This window comes from Carassius auratus, chromosome 25, assembly GCF_003368295.1.
Source record: "Carassius auratus strain Wakin chromosome 25, ASM336829v1, whole genome shotgun sequence".
NCBI lineage: Eukaryota > Metazoa > Chordata > Actinopteri > Cypriniformes > Cyprinidae > Carassius > Carassius auratus.
Window position 1 is genome coordinate 1,102,390 of NC_039267.1, and position 25,775 is coordinate 1,128,164.

The 25,775-nt window shown below is 35.2% G+C and overlaps 3 protein-coding genes across 3 annotated transcripts; 1 reads left to right on the forward strand and 2 right to left on the reverse strand.

Annotated features, from left to right (window-relative positions):
• Positions 1-65: 65 nt before the first annotated feature.
• best1 (bestrophin 1) lies at positions 66-9,369 on the forward strand. Its single transcript, XM_026201967.1, has 9 exons — positions 66-612; positions 1,513-1,607; positions 1,683-1,916; positions 2,999-3,153; positions 4,729-4,806; positions 5,482-5,634; positions 5,917-5,997; positions 6,417-6,568; positions 7,784-9,369. The coding sequence occupies exons 1-9, from the start codon at positions 461-463 to the stop codon at positions 8,706-8,708; spliced, it is 2,025 nt and encodes a 674-aa protein (XP_026057752.1). The 5' UTR covers positions 66-460; the 3' UTR covers positions 8,709-9,369.
• Positions 9,370-10,634: 1,265 nt separating this feature from the next.
• LOC113042942 (ferritin, heavy subunit-like) lies at positions 10,635-14,678 on the reverse strand. Its single transcript, XM_026201968.1, has 5 exons — positions 14,433-14,678; positions 12,786-12,891; positions 12,548-12,694; positions 12,026-12,151; positions 10,635-10,977 (listed from the first exon to the last, which is right to left on the reverse strand). Exons 2-5 carry the CDS (start codon positions 12,885-12,887, stop codon positions 10,819-10,821), a joined length of 534 nt encoding a protein of 177 aa, XP_026057753.1. The 5' UTR covers positions 12,888-12,891; positions 14,433-14,678; the 3' UTR covers positions 10,635-10,818.
• Positions 14,679-17,264: 2,586 nt separating this feature from the next.
• Positions 17,265-25,587, reverse strand: LOC113042943 (mannose-6-phosphate isomerase-like). Its single transcript, XM_026201969.1, has 8 exons — positions 25,537-25,587; positions 25,140-25,267; positions 23,467-23,667; positions 22,331-22,472; positions 21,465-21,644; positions 21,174-21,347; positions 20,048-20,256; positions 17,265-19,604 (listed from the first exon to the last, which is right to left on the reverse strand). The coding sequence occupies exons 1-8, from the start codon at positions 25,550-25,552 to the stop codon at positions 19,386-19,388; spliced, it is 1,269 nt and encodes a 422-aa protein (XP_026057754.1). The 5' UTR covers positions 25,553-25,587; the 3' UTR covers positions 17,265-19,385.
• Between the last annotated feature and the right edge of the window lie 188 nt (positions 25,588-25,775).

Here is a 25,775-nt window from a genome sequence, read left to right on the forward strand (position 1 = left end):
AATGCCTCTTTGTTAGTGGAAAATAGATTAACAGGTCAAGTGACCAGAGGTGTGGGCGTCTCTGCTCGATCTTTCCCGTCTTTACCGGAACCGTTAAAGTCCCGAAACATCACACGCTGTGAGTAGAGTTGCTTCTTTCGTACAGAGACAGTGTTTCAGGCCTACAGACAACGAATGGAAAACAGTTGCATTTGATATGATGGACTTACAGTCTGATGTTTTCTGTTTCTCTTTTAATACTTCTCACATTTGCTTCATTTGACCCATGCATTTCAGTATATCTGGCTTGTCTCAATTAGTTTATATGCTGATGCGTGCTTACTAACATCTGATTCAGCCAGTGCTGAACATGCATGCATGTGTTTCCTGGTGTAGATGTCCATCTCGAATCATAGTGAAAGGTCAGTAGAGACTGTGATTGACAGGCTGTGAGTGGTGTTCCTGTCCAGAGCGGGCAGTGATGACGGTGACATACTCGCGGTGGGTGGCAGATGCGCGTCTGGGCACCTTTTATCGCCTGCTCCTGCGGTGGAGAGGAAGCATCTACAAACTGTTATATCGAGAGCTGCTGATCTTCACAGTGATGTATGGCACCATCAGCATCACGTACAGGTAAACACTGATTCTTCACCTTCTTTACTCCAGCCGAGCTTATAGTGATGATAAAGCAATGGTGTTAGATACAAATACAATGGTGTTTTGATATGTATCATTGTATTAAATGATAAAAGTGCCATGTTTTTAAAACATACAGGCATATCTGTTTGTCAGATTTATCAAGTACATGGTACACTCAAGAACACTGTGGCACTATTATTTACAATAGCAGTAGTATAGTATTTCTGAAAGTATGTTGGAGTAACATATGAATTTTGGTAGCACTGGTATATTTCAAAATACCATGATTGATATCTTCTATTTTATGGCATTACATATTGCATTTCCTACATGTCCAAAAACATGGTATTACCCTTCTGTACCATGTCCAAAAACACTATAATACCACGGTACTTTGATATACTATGGTGATAATAAAACTATAGTACTACCATAATGATTTGGGATTTGGTACCATGACATTACCACATATATTTTTTTAACATTTGCCATATTTAGTAGCACAGCATTGATATATTGGAGTAACATGTAAATATATGGTTGTACCATGGTACTTTTCTAGGTTAGAAATGTATATAGTACTCCAAAAGCTGTTTAAAAGATTACCATGGTAAATAAAAATATATTAATACTGTGGTATTTTAATATGTACCATGGATAATACAGTAAATAATTACCATATTTATATACCATGGCATTACCTGTCAAGGTGCATGTCTGAAAAACTTGGTATTGCCATTATACCATGTCTAAAAAGCATGATAATACCACAGTACTTTACTATTGTACTAAATGAGTAACAAATCCATATACCATGGTATTTCAAACTTATTGCAAAGAATTTATTTTAATATGTTTATACCAGTTTTGAAATATGCACTGTTTGATTGACAGGTGTATACTGACTGAAGAGCAGCGCCGAATGTTCGAGAAGCTCTCCATCTACTGCGATCAATACGCACAACTGATTCCCGTGTCATTCGTACTGGGTAAACCTGACTTACAGTAGTGCTTTTTTGGGGATTAAAACAATCAGTTCTTAACTTCTCTCTCTCTTCCTGTAGGTTTCTATGTGACTCTTGTTGTGACTCGTTGGTGGGGTCAGTTTGAGAGCGTCCCGTGGCCGGATCGCCTGTCAGCGCTGGTTAGCGGACACGTCCGGGGGGAAGATGAAGGGGCCAGACTCGTCCGCAGGAGTCTAATGCGTTACGCCAACCTGTCGGGCATCCTGATCTACCGCTCGGTCAGCACCGCCGTCTACAAGAGGTTCCCGACCATGAGCCACCTGGTTCAAGCAGGTAAACTGGGATTCAGGCCACGTTATGTGGGCTAGAACAGCGATTAAAGCTATGTTTTGTGCCGGTACCCTTCAGTATCTGGGATTTAACCTCAAAGGGGAAACAGGAAGGAATTACGGCCAGATCCCTAGGAGCTTTGGCTGTTGAGAAATAGTTCACACAAATGTTAATTCTGTCATAATTTACTCAAGCTCATGTCAAGTCACTTTTATTCATACAGTGCTGGACTCCTTCATTTTAATGATTAATCATGCATACAAATCATCCTTTAGCCTAAACTGTAAAAAAAATCTGTAAAATATACTGTAAAAAACACCTGTGGTTGCCAGAAGTATACTGTAAACAATACAGTAACACCGTTTTCGGTTTAGCGGTTTTACTTTAAATTTACAGTTTACTACCATAATTTAACTGATATAATGTTAATATACCAGTTTATTGAAGTACTGAAATCTGTTTTGTACTTTTGTAATACACTGGTAACCAGCAAAAGCAGGCGGTGATGAGAAAGTCACATAATAAAACAAAGCCTATCACAATCAGCTTTTAAATAATCAGATACATAGAAAGTGCATAGTGTCATTCACACAAGTATACTAAACACCATCATGGATCACCATCATTATTGCAAACTGAAATGTGCAATAAACATTAATTGAACAATGTTATATGTAACATACATCCCTAATAAACATAACAGATGTGATAAAATTAAGAAGAAACAGTTATTTGAAAGAAAAAACATCAAATTCAAACAAAATTTGAAATGCAACGCAGAGAACTCTGGGGAAACGTCAGTTTATGTAAATTTACGTGAATTTTAAAGGAAATTACCTTTAACCTTTTAACAGGTTTGTACTGTAGTTTTTTATCATTAAAATCAGTGATTTTTTTTTACAGTGTATGAATTTTTGTATGTCATATTTGTGCTAGACCTTAAAGGTATCCTGGGCCCTGTGATGCATGACTTTGAGGATGATTTTTGGAGTTTGATCACTGTATGATTTCATGCAAAAGAGCAAAGTCAACATTCTTTGTTTTGGGAGAAAGTCATATGGGTTGAAAACTCTCCTGTACTGTAGGTCTGATGACGGCGGAGGAACTGAGGCACTTAGAGGAACTGCCCTCCCCTCATAATAAGTTCTGGGTTCCCTGCATGTGGTTTGTCAGTCTGGCCATGAGAGCTCGAGCTGAAGGACGCATCAATAATGACGTCGCAATGACCGCCATCCTCAATGTATGTCTGTCTGTGTATATAGACTCATCACTCCTGTGATTCTGAATGTATATTTGTCATAAATATCACTTTTTTTTCTTTGCGAGATTATTTTGTATAGAATAAAAATGTTTGGTTAATATCAATAATTTATTTAACTGTTTTACTGTTTACTATTTATGATGGTGGGCTATTTATATTAGAATACCATTTGTAGTATATTCAAGAAAACTCATACATGCAGTGCTTGGTAGTAACATATTACATGTAATCTGGAACAGATTAAAATTTTTTTTAACAAGATTATGCACATTACACAGTTACTTTTTATGGATTACACGATAACATATTATTCATAAAATGACAGCACATTATTCATGATTTATTGATAATTTGTTGGTTATTTACTCCCTAATGATTATTTTTCCCTTTAAATAATTCCTTTCTGAAAATCTTTGCTTGTCAAAAGCTTTGACAATATTCACAATATAGAATTGCCATGTAAATGTCATGTTAATAATTTTGCGATCCATGCTTCTGAATTTGGGGGGAGAAAGCAAGTATAGGTTTAAAACAAGTTAAGGTAATAAAAAAAAAAAAAGTGAGTACATTTTCATGATGTAATCTGTAATCAGTAATAGACTACAAATCTACCCAGCACTATATATCTGTTTATTTTATTAATGTTGTGAACTAAAACGGCTCTAAACGATTCAGTGGAGTCATATTCAAACCGCTAACGTACGAGTGAGTTTCGAGTCTGAATCTTTTGACTGAACCGTTTGATACGAATCGTTGTTATTGAATCGGACATCGTGGCTTTCGCTGCATTCAGGAAACGGTAAAATATAAAGTTATGTATGACAAAACGCACCTCATGATTATTAATACATATGAACCTATAAAATATAAATCACTCTAACAATTTTAGGTTTATTTTAATACTGACATGACGGAATAATAACTCGCTATTCGGTGAAAGAGTCGTGAATTCATTAACAGTCCAGACCAGTCTGATTTGAAATCGCTAATTTATGAGCAATTTTAAGACTGTTTCATTTAACTTTTTGCCTGAAGCGTTTCATTTTGATATGGACATAACAGAAAAATAACTCGTGGTTCAGTGAGGGAGTCAGTAACGGCTTTGAACGATTCTGAATTGAGTTTGATTCAAACCGCTAGTTTACGAGCGAGTTAAATCTTTTTGAATGAACCATTTCATATGGACATAACAGAAAATTAAGCACTGGGGTCAGTTGATCAAATTTCAAAAATTGGTTGTTAAAAAAAAGATTCTGAATATGGGTTAGATCACAGAATCCAAATTTGGTTTTGATCGGAATTAAATCTAATTTAATTTAATTTAATTTATTTAAATCCTCAGTTTGTGTTGTTCAAAACGATTTAGTAAGATTGGGATACTTTTGATCTAAAAAACAGGATTATTCTGATCCCAGTATGAATTTCAGGAACAAAAATGTAATAAGACTTTAAAACTGCTCCAAATAATACAACATTTGTAACATGTAATAGTTATTCAGATGAACTCATTAATTCTCCCTCTGAGCAATAGTTGTTTTTTTTTTCTCCTGGTAGGAGTTGAACACACTGCGCTCTCAGTGTATGAGGCTGTATGGCTATGACTGGATCAGCTTACCTCTCGTTTACACTCAGGTTTGATGGTTCAAACTCATCTAGCTTCATTTACTAGTACTAATAATAGAGACAGAGACAGAACTAGCCAGACTACGGACCACACATAACATTTCAGAGTTTCCTGTATAGATCCAAGCAAATCTGAAATAAAATTGAGCTGAACTGACCAAATTAGTCTGACCAATCAATATTGATTCATTAAGTATGTATGACTAATCTCTGGATGGAATGGGAAATAATCTTCAAATGATCTCGAAATGGTTGGAATGGCTAATAGTGACCTTTGATTGGTTGAAACTGCAGCGATGATCTCTGATTGGTTGGAATGTGCAGCGATGATCTCTGATTGGTTGGAATGTGCAGCGATGATCTCTGATTGGTTGGAATGTGCAGCGGTGATCTCTGATTGCTTGGAATGTGCAGCAGTGATCTCTGATTGGTTGGAATGTGCAGCGATGATCTCTGATTGGTTGGAATGTGCAGCGATGATCTCTGATTGGTTGGAATGTGCAGCGATGATCTCTGATTGGTTGGAATGTGCAGCGATGATCTCTGATTGGTTGGAATGTGCAGCGGTGATCTCTGATTGATTGTGCACAATGAATGGTTGAAATGATTGATGTAGACGATGAATAGATGACGAATTTTGTCAGGCTTTTAAACAATTTCTAAATGTCCTGTGGTCGCTGATAGGTTGTAACCGTGGCTGTGTACAGTTTCTTTTTGGCTTGTCTGATTGGTCGGCAGTTCCTCGACCCCGCCCAGGGTTACCCGGGTCACAACCTTGACTTCTACCTGCCCGTCTTCACCTTACTGCAGTTCTTCTTCTATGTGGGCTGGCTCAAGGTGTGTTATCTTATTAGTGAAGTATCGCATTAGTTGGGGTTCCACTCCACACTCACCATCTCTAATAACTGGTTTTATGAAATAAAATGACTGTTTAGCTCTAAATAAACATTGCCTAATTATATGGAGTTCAATGCAGCCGACATGACATACACAAACTTGTCTTGAAACCTATACATTTAGTAAAACACCACTTTAATAACGGTTACATCTCACTGATGTAATGTAGCTTCATCATCTTTAACAAAAAGTCAGATAATAATTGCACTGGTGTGTTTTCAGGTGGCAGAGCAGCTCATTAATCCGTTTGGGGAGGATGATGATGACTTTGAGACGAACTGGCTGGTGGACCGTAATTTACAGGTACATCATCTGCTCCACTAATAACATGTTTCTTGATCTCCTTTGTGTCATTCTGTCTTGTCTTGCTCTGTGGATTTGTGTGTCTGGTTGTACAGACTTTCTGGTAAAATCTCCCCATTTGTGTCTGTGTATTATAAGGAGCGCTAAATCATTTATTTCATTATGTATCATGGGCCAAAATGACTTTCTATAGACATAATGCATAATTACAGCATAGCAGTTTTCGGTTACTGATGCCATTGTAGAAATACTCATGCAAGACTATTTGTCATTACTTTATTACATTACTGCATCAAATCTTTAGTTTTGTTTCACATGAGCCAACACTGCAGCTTGCTAAGGTGTTAAACATTAATATTTCTCCTTTTTTGTAAGCACCTGTGCTTGTTCAGACATCAATAGATGTGTATTTCCCCCAGGTGTCTCTGCTGTCAGTGGATGAGATGTATGATCTGGTTCCTCTGGTTGAGAGAGATAAATACTGGGATGAATCTGAACCTCAGCCGCCTTACACAGCTGCCAGCGCCGAACACCGCAAACCCTCATTTATGGGATCTGCTTTGGACATCAGGTGACACACAGATCCCCACATCCTCACACACACACACACATACATACATACTTAAACCCACCAATATACAACTACAGCACACACAAACACATTTTGGTTGCACAAACAAAATTCAGTCAAAACATGCTAAATTTTGTTTGTGCATCCAAAAATGTGCTTGTGTGTGCTTTAGTTGTATATCATTTTCTTTTTCAATTTAAGTGGTTTTCTTATGTCAAGTAATTCATTTATTTAAAATGTTTTTTTTTTATCTAGTTAAAGGGATATTTCACTGAGGAAAAAAAAATTCTGTCATAAATTACTCACCCTCATGTCGTTTCAAACCTGTAAGATCTATGGAACACAAATAAATATATTTTTAATAGAGCTCTCTGACCCTCCATAGACAGCAATGCAACTGAAATGTGCCCAGGCCCAGAAACGTTGTAGGGACATTGTTAAAACAGTCATCACGGGTTAAACCATAATATTACGAAGCTGCACGAATACTTTTTGTGAGCAAAGAAAAAAAAATAACGATTATATTCAACAATTCTTCTCCCCTGAGTTACCATCTTCTATGGAAAGTCACACGTCATATGTGTGTATGTTTTACATTGTTTACGAGCAGAGGAAGGAATGAACACCAATGCGTCGTGGTACTCTCCATAATGGCGGAAGATGGTAAAAATGTTCAGAGTGTTTTTAGGAATTTTATATTATTGTTTACATAAATATTATGTAACATAAATCAGATTAATGATAGATAAACAAACCTTTCTGTAAAAACCTTCAGAATATATATTGGAATAAAACCGTTTGGTGTACATAATTGCTTCTGAATTGGAGAAAAACTCATTATGAGACAACTGCCTTTAAAGACATGTATTGTAATTGAAATTTAAATACGCTAAATTGGTGAAGTGTAATAAAATAAACAAAAACATGAATGTGTATTTTGGATGTTTTCTTTATACTAGACATGTCATGAAAGCAAAATAGCCCAAAATAACTAAATTGACCAGTAAAAAAAATAAACATGTAATGCCTTGCCTTAATCTATTATTATATGTTGGGGTGGGATAATATTAAAGATTTTAATAGAATTAGAAATAGATAAGTAAAAATGAACCAGGCAATATTTTCAAGATTCAAAAGCACATTTTGTCTAACAGAAGATCCTCTAGGTCAGTTGTGGGATATAAACAGGGTCACCGTTCTCTCTCTGTTTCTCAGCGTTCCCAAAGAGGAAATGGAATTCCAGCACAATCTGGAGCAGATTAAAGAACACGAGGAAGCCAATCATTCCACTCCATTTCTAGGCAGCTTGAGTCGCATTCTTGGCGTCCAGTCGCCCAATTTCCCTCGCTCGACACCCACATCCCGAGTGTCCCTCCTGCGGCGGCGTCCCCGCGCCCCCTTCTCTCGTTTCCCCCTTTATCTCCATCCCGAGAGCTCTCTGATGCCCGGCCATGCCCGGAACGCTGACATGGAGGATGCATTCTCATCCATGCCTCTATACGAAAGACCCGGTTTCTACAGTTGCCCTCAGACGCCCATCCACTGTGTCCCTCCGTCCATTCCTCGCCCAAGACCACGAAGAGCACACGGCGACAGCTCCAGCTCCCTGGCGCATCCGTTGATGGGCTCGCAAGTCCTGGCTCCGCCCGAAACGCCCGTGCCTCCTTCCTCTGCCTTCCCTTGGGTGGGTGAAGACAGCGAACATTCGGGTCCCGCCTTCTACTTTCCAGACCCTGTGCCCGAGCTGTTACCCAAAGTACGGCAGAGTCAAGGATTGCCGTCACGCCGCCCCCTGCCTCTGCGACTCTCTTTGGAGACAACACCATCTCCGTCTACACCCGAAAGGGTGTTTTCTTTCACTCCTCCATCTTGGTCGCAAGCTCAAATCAATACCACCAGTTCAGGGAGTGTGAACGCAGCTGCAACTTCAAACAGCAACAACAACCTATGCCACGGCGTGGCAAACAACCCCTGGCCAATCAGCAGAAGCACCACTGGAAGCACAGCCAATCCCGTCAGCTCAAGCCCTACGGCGACTCAGCAGACAGCCAATCAGCACAACTCTGCCAACGACTCTGGCATCTCATTGGCTGAGGGGGATCTGTTGGGTGCAGCGGTGAAAACAAAGGAACAGCTCTGAATTGGGTGGAAAATACAAGTTTAGACCAGCATAGATTCTCATCCAGACTGGTTTAGAGCTGGTCTAGCATGTTTTAGCCTACATTTAAGACATTTTAAGAAACCTCAGTAGCGGAAGTCATCATAGCTGCGTAAACATCTGCAGTGGTGAACAGAAATTCCTATTTGCCCCAACAGCAAAAGTAAAAAATAAAATAAATTGATGGTAGACTTTCTGACAAGAGGAAATAAATATTGAGAGATTGATTAATGTTGAGAAGTGAGAAAGATGATAAATTGCCATCACTCCTTTAGCTGTTGACTCTATTAGCAACACTCATGCAGAAACTAGTTTTAAGTTAACGGCAAGGTAATAAAACACATAGTGCTTTTTACTAAATATTAATATTTTAGATCAACTTTGCTCTGTCTTGTCTATGTAATGTGGGTCATGTGATCTTCACTGTCACACTCATTGATAATTACCATTTGCATAAACATTATTGCAGAATATCTAAAAATATGTATTTTTTAGATTATAAAACCAAACTGTATGAAAAAAAGAAAAGATCCAGATCCACACAGAGATCATTTCCAAACTGGTGCAGAACAAACCTCCCAAACACAATGCATCATGGGACTGTGACAGAATCAAATGGTTTTGTACCAACCCGTGCACTTTACACTATTATACGATTATTAATTTTCAGAATGAGATGAAAAGAGGGTAAAATCAAACCCTGTTTATTTCGGCTTGATTTTACTGTGGAATATTTCCAGTCAGCACGCAAATGTTGAACTTTATTATTTTTGCTACTCAGAAGGTATATAAACATGCATTTCTTCTGTATGTAGATATAATGCACATGTACCCAATGGAAAACTAGCATGTAGAGCTTTTGTTTTGCAGTGCATTCACATCTAGATTTTGTATTAATCTATTCTTAAATACTTTATATAAACTAGATACATTTTCATGACCTTTTAGGCCTGTGTGATTAAGTGCTATTTTAGTATCATAAATATACTATCAAAGTTTTTTATGTTTTCCATTTTAATTTTAGTCTTAGTAATTTCCCTGTGATTTGGTTTAGAATTATTATTTGTTTTGGCTTACTTTCACTTTAAAGCTTAAATAAATTATGCATCTATTCTTAAATAATTGATATATGGGAATTTAATGAATCTTCTAGGTCTGTGTGATAAATCACATATTAAATGTTTAGTATCTTAAATATTATGCTATTACAGTTTTTATAATATTTTGATTTAGTTATAACATTTCTATTACCATTTTCATTCTTAGTTTTATTAATTTGTGCTTTTGGTTTAGATTAGATTTTTTTGCTGACTCACTTTCACTCAGACAGGAAAAGCTCAATGAATCATGCATCTATTCTTAAACTTCATTCATCATTAATTATGCATGTCTGTTCTCAAATGTCTGCTGTTCCTTTTTTTTTTTATTACATTTTTTTTATCCTGCCAGTAAATATCTTCTCTATATTTGTGACCCTGAAGCACAAAAGCACTCTTAAGTCACTGGGGTATATTTGTATCAATAGCATTGTATGGGTCAAAATTATAGATATTTATTTTATGCCAAAAATCATTAAGATATTAAATAAAGATCATGTTCCATGAAGATACAGTATCTTGCAAATTTTCTACCATAAATATATCAAAACTTCATGTTTGATTAGTAATATGCATCGCTAAGAACTTCATTTGGACAACTTTAAAGGTGATTTTCTCAATATTTAGATTTTTTTGCATGCTCAGATTCCAGATTCTGATTAATATCAATGATTTTCCAATCCTAACAAACCATAAATAAATGGAAAAGCTTATTTATTCAGCTTTCAGATGATGGATAAATCTCAATTTTAAAAAAATTTACCCTTATGACGTGCTCCAGGGTCACTCACACACATAAAAAAAGACACAATTTCACATTAATATTTTTATTGCAATCATCTCATTTGAATGATTTCATATAGAATATTGCATATAATGTGGACTACATTTACTGTATGTCTTCTAAAGGGGTTCAGGCAGGATCTCTAGTAAACTACAGCAACACGTCACATGCTTAGTGGACTGACTGCATCATAAACACAGAGAGAGATTGTCTAAGAGCTTTCCTTTCCCAGAGTGTGCTTGTCAAACAGATATTCGGCCATGCCGTTCTGAGGAGCGCCCATCCGCCGCAGGCTGCTCACCCAGTCCGCCAGCTCTTTAATGGACTTCACCTGCTCGTCCAGGTAATGCGTCTCCAGGAAATCACAAACCTGACACAGAAAGATGCAGAAATAGCGTTTCCCTTTTTTGGTGAAATGACCTTTGATTGCTTTACCACTAACAATCAGTTACAGTAATTACATTTTAAATCAAGGTTTCTACATAAAGACTCTTTACAGGCACGAGTCAGTTTTGCCTTTCGTCTTTTTATGAATGAGATCTGATCCTAAACTAGTACTCTTGAGCTCAAACCCTCCAAACTGGAGATGAAACAACTGAACAGAGGAATTATGTGTTTGTTTCCAGCACACTGGAGGCATTCTGGGTAACTCCCAAAAGAAAAACGGAGAAAGTCTGTTCTGGTCGCACCTCCTATGACTAGGAACCAGTATTTTTGATATAGTAATATCATAAGGGTTTTCAAACTTCCTGAGTAACGAATTTGTTTATTACTTTATGATTTTTTAAAATAATTTCTCACACATAGAAATTTCTATCCAATAAAATAGTTTAGCATAACTAGGAGATACACCTTAGTGTTATTTTAGCATGCATTTTTATCATTGCATCATTAACGTGCAGTTACAGTATTTTTTTTTGAGTTTGAGTTTCTATTTTAATATTTTAAATAGTTTAAATGTTTATTTTAGTTTCAGCTTCAGTAATTTTCTTGCATGTTTTTGTCATTTTTAAATGTCTATTCTATTTTTTTTTTTTTTTTTTTTTATTCCAGGCTTAGTTATTTAAGTACTTTTAAGTAAAAAGTTTATTAAAATAAATAAACTAGTAATGCTGACTTCAGCTTGCGACTTAATGAAATTAAGTTTAATAATGAATAAGTTGTAATTTTACCATATTTCATATGTAAAGTCACAGAATTTTAAATAGGTGTTTAACAGGGATTTCCTTATCTATGAAAACATTAAGAAACCTTTTGTTATTTGAAATAACTGTTAATTAAAAATACACAATATTTTTTTGACATTTTATTTTAATTTATTTTATTTTAGTTAATGTTTATCTACAAATAACAAAGAAAAAAGGTTTTCGTAATAAATAAAAAATAGTCGTGTATAATGTTATTTTGCATGCACTCACATGTGGATCATTGTGTTGAGTTGCCACCTTGTGAAGATCCAGTAGGGACAGATTTACGCTCTTTTCCAGAGCCAGAGCACATTCCAGCGCTTCCAGACCACTGCCCCACTCATCCCGATCCGGCTTCTGCACACACACACACACACACACACACACACACACACACACACACACACACACACACACACACACAAACGTTTGTTTTTGTGTAAAGTGTGTTCAACCCATAGGTGTAATGGTTTTTATTCTGTACAAACTGTATATTCTATGGCCCTACACCAACCCCACACCTAACCCTAACCCTCACAGGAAACTTTGTGCAGTTTTACTTTCTCAAAAAAACTCATTCTGTATGATTTATAAGCGTTTTGAAAAATGGGGACATGGGTTATGTCCTCATAAGTCACCCTCTCCGTCTAATACCTGTGTCATACCCATGACATTATACAGACACACACACACACCTGCGCTCATTTACTCCATTCATTTCACATTAGACAGACGGACAGCGCTGTCCCATACCTTGATGTCCTGCAGGTAGATCCGTCCTCCTCTCTGGTTCTGCAGACTCATCAGCTTCTCCGCATGTTCTCGCTCCTCCTTAGCCTGCTCGCGGAAAAACTTGGCAAAGTTGGGCAGAGACTTGTCATCCCTGTCAAAATAGTAGCCCTGGAGAGAAGAGCAGTCCACCATGAACCCTTATGAAGACAGTGAAATACAGAGCTCCAGAGATCAGTGGTATGATAAAGCCTGCTCTCACCATGGACAGGTAGACATACGAGGCGTAGAGCTCCAGGTAAATCTGTCTGTTAATGGCTGCCTCACACTCCTGATGGAAGTTCTGCCTCACCTGAGAAGTCATGATTCTGAAACATAACGCCTCTAAATTGTAGCAGTGTATTTATACTGTATATATATGTGTTTGTATATATTTGCTTTGTAACAAACACACATTGTTCTTCAGACTTATGTGCCTCTAGAAGCTTGCGTTCTGCAAGTGAACGTCGCTTGATTGTGTCATCCCAAAGAAGCACAAAGTCACTTTTACGGACTTTTAAATTAAATGTTCCCTTCTGGTGGAATGAACTCCCCAACTCAATCCGAGCAGCTGAGTCCTTAGCCATCTTCAAGAATCGGCTTAAAACACATCTCTTCCATCTTTATTTGACCCTCTAACTTTAACACTCACGATTCTAATTCTATTCTTTAAAAAAATATAACTACCTTTCTAATATTTTTGTATTCTATTTTCTTTTCATTTATTATACATTTAGTATATATAAAAAAGACCTCTAACACTAGATGGCTCTATTCTTTTTCTATTCTATCCGTTTTCTTTTTATTTATTATATTATTTAAAGCTCCTTAGAAGCTAAGTATACTGCGTTTAGCTAACTGAGACTTGTTATATATCATTGCTCTTTTTGTTGTTTTTGATTGCTTCCACTGTCTTCATTTGTAAGTCGCTTTGGATAAAACCGTCTACTAAATTAATAAATGTAAATGTAATATAAAGGTAATATGAGAAATATTAGAATATTAGAGAAAAACATTTATTTCATAATGATATTTCCCCCCATTTAAATTTTTTATTATCCAATGAAAGGATACATTTTTGTGAATTTATTTAAATAAAAGATCAACAGGATTAACAATGCAGAAGAATTTTCACAGCCTTCTTTGATCATATTTACCAAGGGTGACAATATTTTTGGCCATGACTGTATATATATATATATATATATATATATATATAGTAGATAGATAGATAGATAGATAAAATATTACATTTAACATTTTTGCAAATATAAGTATATTATAGTATATACACATGGATGGTCATGGATTTTTTTGTTTTAGCTAAAATCAGTAAACCTTTCATTAAAGTTTCATTACTTGAACTCAAAATAAATTTTGAGTGAAAAATTATTTTATTTCACATAAATATGTTTTAGTGAAATTTAAAGAGATCCCTTATAATCACAAATTTTAGTTCATACTACATACATACTGTAGATTATACATAGAACTGCATTTATATGATTTAGTTGCCAATGCAACATTTCTCATTTTAATTTTAATTTCAAGAACTAAAATAGCTAAATCATAGTAAAATGTATAGAGACATTAAAAAATAACAACAAACTTAAATATATATGAAAAAGGAAAATACAAAAAAGAATAAAAACTGCAATAGTATATTAATTATACAACGCTAAAAAAATATGGTAATAGAATTATAAAACACTAGTGATTTATATGCTCATTTTGCACTTTCATTTCAGAGGAGCTGCAAATGCATTTAATTTAAAGCATATTTAATATATAAGATGGTGCAATAATATGTAAATACGTAAATACGTGATCAGCAGCCCTTTTTGAATATGGATTGTTATATATGACTTACCCTGAGACGATATGAACCCTCGCGTGATTCCGTGTGGCTTAAAACAAATCAGAGAGACCCAAATCTGAGAGAGAGAGACAGGAGCAGCTCTCTGTCACAATCACTAGTGAGATGAGTCGCAGTAGAACGTGTCTATGATCAGACGTAAATTATAGGGCGGCTGTTGACATAAACATACACACACGCGTTATTCTGCGCCATAAATAAATCCCCAAGGTCACTTTTCAAAATAAAAGCGCTGATTAAAAAAAAATTAAGATGAAACCTACTTTATAAAATGCACCAGTGTGATTTTGCAAATACTTAAAAAATATATATACAGTAATACGTTCGTATTATTTTTTTTAAACAATAAAAGCGACCTGATGTCGTTATTACATGTATAAGTCTCGGTGGCTTTCCCGCTAGGAGCGTCCAATCATTAAAAATGATCGCCATCATAATCGTTTGTTCATTCGCCTGTCGATTAGCGCCCGCCTACCGACGCTTGTCCTTAAGCCAATCAGCTCATAATACTCGCGAACGTCACGTCACGTAATTAATATTCATGAGGAAACCTTCGCCGTAGTAGAAGAAGCGCATCTTCATTTTAGTTTAAAATGAAAAGGTGGATTCCTTCTCACTGCATTCACCCTCTCCTGTGTTTTTTTATTTAGAAACAACTGGTTTAGGTTTTAAAAACAAAATCATAACCAACCGCGACAAATGTGCAGAATTATACGGTTGTACGAGTCAAGCGTTTATACATGCCTTTATCTTTGTGTTTTGATAAAAAGTTAGCCTATCACCAGCATTTCTGAGCATTAAATTCTCAAATCCTAAACTATAATAGTTTATTCCTATTATTTATTCATAATTGTATGAAAATTACCTTTCAGAAATAATTCGAATATGCTGATAATCAGTTTTAATAATGGTCTTATCAATATTAACGTTAAAAACTGTTTTTTTTTAGCTGTCAATAATTAAGCTTTGAATCACAGGAATAAATGAAATTTTAAAATGTATTGCAATAGAAACCAGTTATTTTAATGCTTGTATCTATTAATTTTTTATAATAATCTATTTTTGCTTAAATGTTACTGTCAGTGTTGGGGAATCAGTAGTTTAAATAAATGTATAATGTGTAATTAAATTATAGTTAGTTATGAAAATATTTACGATTACAAAGTGGGTTACATCTGAATATTTACACACACACACACACACACACAATTTCTCAAAAAATTTAAGACACCAATGTTTCAGAAGTTTAGGGCACGTGTTTATTTGATTACTGTTTTATTTTCTATTTGGGTTTATGTACATGCTTTATTTTTTAGATTAACTGTTTTTCAAAGGCAGTGTTAGATACCAGTGTTTCCTGTCATAGATATGCAAATATTTGATAAAAAAACAAAAAAACAAAACAAATCATAGCTATAATATTTCTTATGATTTTTAAAATTGTGATTAACCTCAGAACCGTCACAAAGTAAAGAGGTGCTAAAGTTGTGCTTAGTCTTAATTTAAGCGATGAAAACTTCTGAAAGTCTGTCAGTAATCAGTGTTGAGCACTTCTGTGAGGCTTACCCTGCCTGCTTTAAAATGTTTCAAAATGATTGACAGTTTAGAAAAGTAATCCAAAAGTAATCAGCCCATAATGCTAGAGGACGTACCTGTTTTTATAGTCTATGGGACGTAAAAGCCCTGCAGAAGCTCGACTGGGCCCTCAAGCCCACAGCCAATCAGATTCATCAGCACATTTTTACTCTCGACTCATTGGCTACTGCAGCTGTCAATCAGATCTGGAGCGGTTTATGTGTGTGTTTCAGTAAAGCGCTGGGCGTTGCAAGAGAAGAAAGAGTAAATGAACGTTTTGACATCTGATTAAGATGCTTTTATTTATGTAATATTGTTTATTGGTAATATTTTGTATGGTTATGGTTATCAACGAATTATATTTTTATGTTTTTTTTAATAAAAAATGTATTTAAATAGTTTTTATATTTTAGTTATTTAATAAATTGTATTCATATATTTTATTTGTATTTTGATTATATGTATGTAATTTTAAAGGCTAATATTTTTATTTATTATCATTATTATTATTTTTTACTTTAAGAGTTTTTTTTACTTACTTTCATAAAATATTTATTTACAGTAAATAATTTATAATTTCAGAAATCACTCTAATATACTGATTGGTGCTCAGCTTTTATCAATAACTATTGATGAGTTACATATTTAAATTATTTATATATTATTTGAAATTATTTTATTAAATTTTTTTATTAACATTTTTTTTCTCTTATTTTAATTATTTTTTTAATAGTCGATAATCTGAATTTGGGATGGGGCCAATAGCGATCAATTATTAACCCTCATTTGCATATCAGGACTAGATCTTCACAACCTAATAAATTTGCTTAGTAAAATCAATTTTGTTAAAACATTTTAAAACAGATTTCACATGTAACATACAGAGGTTATCAATAACTCAATACCAATGGTGAATCATAATTAAATCAATATTTAAATAATTATAAAAGCTTTAGACATATTTTTGACTGCAATTCTTGCATTTTTAATATCTTCATTATGTCTTGTAAGTCTATGCACAGACTTTTGAAATATAACGCGTTCATGACATCTACTCCACAATGCATTGTTTTATGAAACGTTGCTTTCATATCCTACTTGAACTCCATCCAAAAGGAACAGCATAAGAACAGGAAGTGTGTAAAAGCAAACAATCAGCTGAGGCTGAATGATTCATGAGGAACGCAACCTTTGTCTGGGAAACCTGTTGTGTAAGTTCAGCTCATAAAAAAATTCAGAAATGTAAAGATGAAAGGTTACAGAAGCGTTATTTATTAGGGATTACATACAGAGTTGTTCTTATCAGACACATGCTCCATTACAGCTCAGAAAGCACCATACTGTACATTCATTCATTCATCGCATGCTTTGATCCCAGAACACTTCAGAATAACACGGCTCCCAAAATATAGAAAGAATCCCAGGAATCAACACGTTTGAGGTCAGTCTTCTGATTTGACATGTATGAATCTGAAGAGGCCACTCAAAAAACAGTAAACAAACATCAGGACGCCGGTAATTCCCAGCATCCTTTGTGCTCTCCACACTGCTAGTGCAAATAGTAACTACAGCAATAAAGCATAACCACAGATCAAGCCATACAGCCACTTACAAGGGAGGATACAAATCGGTAACAAAGTTTAACATATATGAAAACACTTGCAGGGTTATTTTTAAAATCAGTTGCACTGGTAATCAAATCACAAAACTTGTGTCTGTCACAGAAGTGCTTCGTTTAGCAACAACTGCTTCAATAAAACTCTTACCATGGAAGAGTGCATCCGTAACAAGGACTCATTGTTCTTTAGCAGTAGTACCAAGAAACAGGTGTGTAAAATGTTCAAATTGATCTCAAGTGTATGTTAACCAGGTTTTAGTGTAAAAGTAAAATTGCTACTGTCCTCCTTTTGGGTTCTTTTTTTTAACACATGCAAAAGGTGTTGCATCCTTATGCAAAAAATCTCTGATGGAACAAATTTCGTTTAATAAAATGTTCATATCTTGCAGCCAAAAGTGAGTGATCATGCATCCATGCATTTATATGTGCCAACGTGAAATCAAAACTGACTTTGTTTACTTTCTTTAGGAAATAGTCCATCCAAAAGTTTAAATCAGCTGAAATAGTACTCACCCTCAGATTTGGAGAAATGTACCAATGGATGTGAATGGGTGCCGTCAGAATGAGAGTCCAGACAGCTGATAAAAACATCATAATGATCCACAAGTAATTCATATTTTATAATAAAAATTTAAAAAAGTCAAAAAAGATGTATTTGTTTCATACAAACACAGTTTTCATTTCTCAAGAGAGTGGTGTGGATTACGGAGATGTTTATGTCAGATGTTTGGACTAATTCTGACGGCACCCATTCACTGCAGACATTGCCAGGTTTTCACAACATAACCAGCCCAAATTTGCTACTCAAAACTAACCCTGTAAAAATTGCGTATCTGGGGTAAAATACATGTTTTTTGGCATTTCATGGGTTAAAAATCACGTTATTGGAGCTGACATGAAAAACAACCTGCGGAAACAGTGTAAAAGTAACCCAATTCTGAGAGAAAACCGCTGACTTGGCAACACTTTCCATTGGTGAGCAAGTGACGTAATGCCACATTTCTCCAAAACTAATCTACATCATAAAAGGGGCGGAGGGTAAGTACATTTTCTGCAAACTCCTCTTTGTATGAACTTGCTTTAATGCTGGTGGTTTAAACTCTCATTCTGGTCTGACTTCATTCTGGAACGCACATATTTTATAATCCAACCGAATTCCATCCTACATTTATTTATTTTTTCTCGTAAATGTCACATTATTAAAGTAAAATGGTGCGAACAGCATTTCATGTCGACTCAATGGAATTATATACTTTTACAAATTTCAAAAGAACATGCAGAGGTTTTCATGTTGCAGAATCATAATTCAATCATCAAGTTTCATTACATATTTTATTTAATGATTAAGCATAGCTATTTTAACACTAAATGTCATCATAATACTCCAATTTAAAGGGATAGCTCACTCGAAAATGAAAACTGTGTGATCATTTACTCTCAAGTTGTTCTAAGTATGCAAACAGTTGCTAGTGAAACTGACTTCCACAGTGTGGGAAAAACATAAGGAAGTCAGAGGGACCAGAAACGATTTGCTTACCAACATTCTTTAAAATATCTTCTTTTGTGGAAGAATGAGACGATTTTGGAGTAAATGACAGAATTTAAATTTTTGGGTGAACTGTTCCTTTAAATAGAGGTTATTCATCATGCATGTTCATCCCAGATGAAGCCAAAAACATGGGACCAGGATTTCTACGTGAACCATTGGTTTAGATCAGGACAGAACAGATCGACGTTTATGAAGCGGACGTCTCCTACAGTAAGCAGCAGGCTCTGAACATGGTCATGCCCGACGATGATGTCACCTCTAAAGAGACACTCTCATTGGCTGAAATGAAAAGCACAGAGCCTGGTGTCAGAGTGATGTCAGAGAGGGCCGCAGCAGACGTGGCGACCGCCTCTCCGTCGATGACCAGCAGGATGCCAGCGGAGTCCAGCGCGCTCACAGTGTACTGTCGCGCCGAGGCGGGGATCTGAAGATAATATAATAACATCACTCTTAAAGGGACAGTTCATCCATCAAAAAAAATAATAATTTAAATAACTACAAATAGCATTTTTGTGGAGGTGAACAATCCTTTTAAGCTCATAAAGGGACAGTTCACCCCCCAAAATATAACATTCAAATATCAACAAATATTATTTTTTAGGGGGGTTGGTGAACTATCCCTTTAAGCTCTTAAAGGGACAGTTCACACCCCCAAAAAATAATTTTAATATCTACATATATAATTTTTTTGGGGGTGGGGGGGGATGGGGGGGTGAACTATCCTTTTAAACTCTTAAAGGGACAGTTCAACTCCCAAAATATAACATTCAAATATCAACAAATATAATTTTTTAGGGGGGTTGGTGAACTATCCCTTTAAGCTCTTAAAGGGACAGTTCACCCGAAAAAGAAAAGATATAATTTAACCTGTATTCTCATGACGGTGAAGTCTGGCACTGGAGGGTCATAGAGGTAGACGCAGGGGTCGGCGTTGTCCCGTATGCAGGGGAAGATTTTGGCACTGACTGGAGCCGGGCTGTAATTCAGCATCTCACACAGTGTGTCCACGTCAATGTATTTGGGAGTCAGTCCGGCACGCACGGTGTTATCAGAGCACGCCATACACTCCACACAGTCTGGAGGAGCCAGTCAGTTACACATGGAATACATTGCATATTAATGAGAATCCTAAAAATAATATGAATTAGTATTAAATGAACATGATGGACAATTTTTCAACTACACAACCTACATGGAATTAATGAATATTAAATGAACATTAATGGATATTTGTTTTACAAAAACAACATTACAACCTTCATGGAACAACTGAGTATTAATGAATATATTTCACAAAAAGAACAACTACGAAATCTCCATGGAATAAATAAATATTAAATTAATACTACAAATTATTGAGTGAATATTAGTAAATATATTACACAAAAAGTACAACCATATGACCTAGATGGAATAAATTAATATTAAGTAATATTATTGAGTAATATTTTAATAAATGAATATTAACAAATATATTTTTAACAAAAAACTACACCTTAACTTAATGGAACATTTGAATATTAATGAAAATTCAATAAAATATTATTATTAAGTGAAAATTAATGATTATACTGGATGCAAAATATCAACTATGAAACATAAATGGAATAGATGAATATTATGGAATATTAAAAAAATATTACAGATTATTTCATGAAAAATTAATAAATATAATTAGCAAAAAACAACAAATACACAACCTACATGGGTTAAATGAAAATTAATAAATATGAAACAAATATGATTTATTATTAAGTGAATATTAATTAATATATTGCACAAAAACCAACAACCAACCACAATGCAACCAACATGGAATATATTAATATTAATTGATTATAATGGGTTAATAAGTGAATAAAAATAAACATATTTCACAAAAAATACAACTACACAAGAATTGATTTTTTTTCAGACTCTACAAAAATATACCATGGTATTATCATGGTAAAAGGCTCAAATGTGTTATATTAGTATTGTGGTGACCTCTGACCTCCAGACAGATAAGCGTGAGGCTCATTTGCTCCCAGGAACATGGCCTCCCCCGGCTGCAGCACGATACGGTTCAGGAAGTAAATGGAAAAGCATCCGATGTCCCCCGGATACTGGGAATGCAGCCGCAGCAGCAGCTCTCCATTACTTCCCGAGGTGTCTTTACCTGCAGCCTCTGGAACAAAAGAACAGGTCAGACGAGTTTCCCCTGAACTGACGGGACAGAGCCGGTGAAAGGTGAATAACATGACATAACACGAGGGAGTGGAAGCGCTGCAGGGTTTCCTCTCACCTTCTTCTGAGATGCGTTTGACCAGCATGTTGAGCTGATCGACGAACAGCTTCTTCTCACAGTTCATCATCCTGGTGAAACATTTCTTCAGAGCGAGAGACGTCCGGCCCGGGTCTCCGTCTGCGCTCTGGAGCTCCTCAGCGGCTTCGTTACCGACCAGCGCACGGAACTCTGGGACATCTGGAAAAATGGGAAATGCTTGATGCAACTCATTAAACTTCTCTAATGTCATCAGATGCCCACTTTCCACAAGTTGATATGATTCTTTAGAGTCTTAATGAAAGTCTATAACATACTTTAAAATTTCTCAATGGTGGTGTAAAACAATACCCTTTTCACCCTGTCAAAAGTAGCTCTGCACACAACAACCCGTTTTTGTGCATGTTCCTTTAAATGCTAATGAGCTCAGCTGACTCCGCCCCTCTCTTCCGTTGGGTGAGGAGCTGTTCTCATGAATCTTGTTTACTTTAGCCACACTGAGAAACTTGCTAACCACCAAGTTATTAGGAAAGGCGATTTGCAAATACTCGTTTCTCCTGTGGGTGAAGCTGGATCACAAACGATTCACATGAACATAAACCCATTTAAGTAGATGACAGTCATTCAGGGCGTGTCTAAGGTAAAACACTAGTGTCAATCAAAAATTGTGGGAGGGGCTGTGTGACAAGCACTAGGTTTATTTTTATCATTTTAGGGCAGTTGTGTACACACACTAACACATTTCAGTTCAAACAAGTTTTAAAAGTGCATGTGGCATCATATGACCCCTTTAAAGAGAAAAATATAAAAAAAACAGCATAAATAGGATTCATTTTTGAGTTTGGCTTATCTGACTGTTTTTTTTTCAGTCAGTTCACTGAACTTACTTTTGAGGAAGCCCAAGATTTCATCCATCGGCCGAAAGCCGCAGAGACCTTCAAACTGTGTGAGAGCGATGGCCATCTCCGGCTTGTGGTTGTTGTCTGGGTAATGTTCAGGAAACTGTGCATGGAGTCGAGCAGCCAATTCCTGTCGGTTAACAACAATTAATGAACAGCATTTATTAAAAATTAAAATCTTTTCTAACAGTATGAGTCTTTACTATTAGGTTTTTTTCCAATTTAACACATTGCTGAATAAAATAATTAATTTCTTGCCAAAAATGTACTGACCGCAAGCATTTGAACGTTAGTGTGTTTTGCTAGATTTTAAATGAATGCTGTTCTTTTTAACTTTTTATTCATCAGAAAATCCTGAAAAAAGTATCACATGTTCCAAAAAATAATAATTCAGCACAATTTTCCCAACATCTATAAAAAATCAGCTTATAAGAATGATTTCTGAAGGATCATGTGACACTGAAGACTCGAATAATTATGCTGAAAATACAGGTTTGATCACAGAAATAAATTATTATTTAAAGTATATTAACATGGAAAACTGCAATTTTAAATAGTAATAATAATTCAGAAAAATTTTTCCCGTATTTTTGTTCAAATAAATAAAGCCTTGATGAGGTTCAACGTTTTACATAATTATTTAACTTTCCACATAATTAAATTAAACATAAAAATGTTACTGATCTCAAACAGGATGTACGCGCACACACACTATATATATATATATATATATATATATATATATATATATATATATATATATATATATATATATATATATATATATATATTATGCTCTGTATGTGTGTATATATATATGCACATATACATACATATATGAGGAGGCCTGCAAATACTTAATTATTAAATAAAGTTAAAAGCAGAAGTTATAGAAAATCTATTGTTTAAAATGAAATAATTTTGCTTGTAAATGTCTCCCTTGTATCCCTTTATTGCGGGAAAATACATTGTTTGATACATTTCATTGCTCCCCTAAATTTCTGCACTTAAGAACACGGAACACAGATTTTTTTTTGAAAGCACAAAAAATCAGCATGAATCCTTGTAATGCAAGCATTAGTGTATCACAGGACTTTAATTAGGGAAACGGTCTCTAGTCTCACCCGGTTGGGATGTGCCTGGATGGACAGAGCCGTGTTGACGGACAGCACTTTGAAAAGGAACGGGAGCTGCCCGTGGAATGTGTCTTTGACCTTTGACCCCAGACATCCTGGGAAATCTGCAATCCACTGTCCCAGGGTCCTCTGGGATATCCTGTTGTCCTTGATGAGAGCGTCTCCTTTGGGGTGAGCACCCATCCAAAGCTTGAAAGAAAACGAAGATAGAATGATCACACAATTGTGTGTGTGCATATATCATGTCACACAATGCACACACACACACATATATATATATATATATATATATATACCAAAAACCTAGTTTTATAATGTCAAAACGCTCCTTTAAGATGGTTATTTATACAACATGTAAACACATCTGAACACATGCGGGGGCTTTATTAATAGACTGTGACATGAAGTGAATGTCACGCTGACCTTTAAGTGAGCTGTTGTTATCAGAGACACTTGTGCTTGTGTTCAAGTCTGCTCACAGCCGCACAGTAAACAAACACACAGGATGAACAAGGATTGTATAATACTTGCTTTTTCTTTCACAAACCCATGGCCACTGAAATGTCCATTTTTTTATTAGTTTAATAGGTTTAGAACAAATTATTTGTTGCTAGTTAATATTATTGACATGGTCTCACTTTAAAAAAGAATGCAAAAAAATTCAAGCAAAGGAGTGAAATAACAAAAAGACCAACGACTGGTTGGAAAGAAGCCAAATAATTAAAATAAACAATTTTTTATACTAATATTCACACTCGCACAATTTGAAAGTCTCTCTTTCAGCTGTGAGTCTTTTATTTTTTATCATTGTAGGGTGTAAAACAATAATAACAACAACAATAATAATAAAGTTTATCTCTGTATAATATTTAGTTTTTTATTACTGCCACTAATATTGTAATGCTACTACTACTACTACTAATTTAATTATTATTACAAAAATAACAAAAATAGTCACTAAACAACAAAAGCAATAGTATTATTACACTTATATTGTACACTTTGTATAGAATTAAACTGCGGTCTCATCCCGCACACTATTTCTCTCCCTTTTTTAATACTGTAAAGCTGCTTTGACACAGTCTGCATTGTAAAAAGCGCTATATAAATAACGGTGAGTTGACACCAATGATACATTTTTATACATGTATAATAATAGTAATAATTATTATTTATTTTTGATAATAATATTAACATTAATTCAAATCATTAAAATTATATATATACTATTTTAATTATTAGTAGACATTAAAATTCATATTCATATTTAAAATATAATATTAATAAGTAATGTTAAATTAATAAAATTAAACTGGTAATTGAATATTAATAATTTAATAAATATTTTTTTATAATAATAATAATAATAATTATAATAATAATAGCAATAATAATAAAATATTTATTATTATTATTATTATTATTATTATCATTGGGTGAATTATTCAAGGGATGGAGGATATACAAAAAAATATATAATTAAAATAATAATTATCTGTAATTTATTTTATGACATTTCTAACAATATGAATGTTGTAGAGAGCTAATCTATTCATGTTTGGGCTTCTTGTCTTGGCTGGGAGTCTCTCTCTCTGTGGGTGTGTGTGGGTCAGCAGATGAGAATCCCTGCAGTAAACAGTTCTCCAGGCCTGGTCCTGTACCTCTGCGTACGGTGTGGTCTCCTCTATGAGAGCCTGAGGGTCTCCACCGAGCAGCAGCCGGGCCACCTCACTGTCCTGACCCACTTTACCCCAGGCATAGCTCTGCACCACACAGCACAAAGGAAACACTGCGAACAGACAGGACACACATCTGATTGTGAAAACACGCGTTCTCCTGCCGTAGTTCGAATCAATGAATGGATGGCTGTGGATCTCACTGATGAGAAACGCTTACACGCTCAAATCCAGCAGCATCAAATAACTAATCCATCCAAACAACACTCAAATCATCGACAGCGACAGCCAGTCTGTTTTTACTCTGAATCATTCGCGCTGCGTGTGAAGCGAATGTTGCGTAAAATATCGAATGAAATATACAGTCAGAGATTTAACTCACCTTTCACTTCCGCCATGTCTGCGACGTTGACAGTCACGTAGGTGACGTCACAGCCAGTCAACCAATCACGAGCCTTCAGATGTAAATAGATATTATTCCTATTTTAGAATATTTTTTTAAATGCATATCTAGGCCATTCGGATTATTTAATCTGAAGTATATTTTGGAAGATTACGTTAACCGAATTAATAGGTTAAATATATAACGCATAGTTTTTATATAATAATTAATATTATAAT

Coding starts and splice junctions, on each gene's coding strand:
- best1 (XM_026201967.1), top strand. CDS start 461: ATGACGGTGACATACTCGCGGTGGGTGGCAGATGCGCGTCTGGGCACC. Junction 4,807..5,481: donor TACCTCTCGTTTACACTCAG/GTTTGATGGTTC, acceptor GGTCGCTGATAG/GTTGTAACCGTGGCTGTGTA. Junction 6,569..7,783: donor GGATCTGCTTTGGACATCAG/GTGACACACAGA, acceptor TCTGTTTCTCAG/CGTTCCCAAAGAGGAAATGG.
- LOC113042942 (XM_026201968.1), bottom strand. CDS start 12,887: ATGACTTCTCAGGTGAGGCAGAACTTCCATCAGGAGTGTGAGGCAGCC. Junction 12,695..12,785: donor CGTATGTCTACCTGTCCATG/GTGAGAGCAGGC, acceptor TCTTCTCTCCAG/GGCTACTATTTTGACAGGGA. Junction 12,152..12,547: donor TCTACCTGCAGGACATCAAG/GTATGGGACAGC, acceptor GTGTGTGTGCAG/AAGCCGGATCGGGATGAGTG.
- LOC113042943 (XM_026201969.1), bottom strand. Junction 23,668..25,139: donor AGACCACACCGTACGCAGAG/GTACAGGACCAG, acceptor TTTTCTTTCAAG/CTTTGGATGGGTGCTCACCC. Junction 20,257..21,173: donor TCACGCTTATCTGTCTGGAG/GTCAGAGGTCAC, acceptor TGGCTCCTCCAG/ACTGTGTGGAGTGTATGGCG.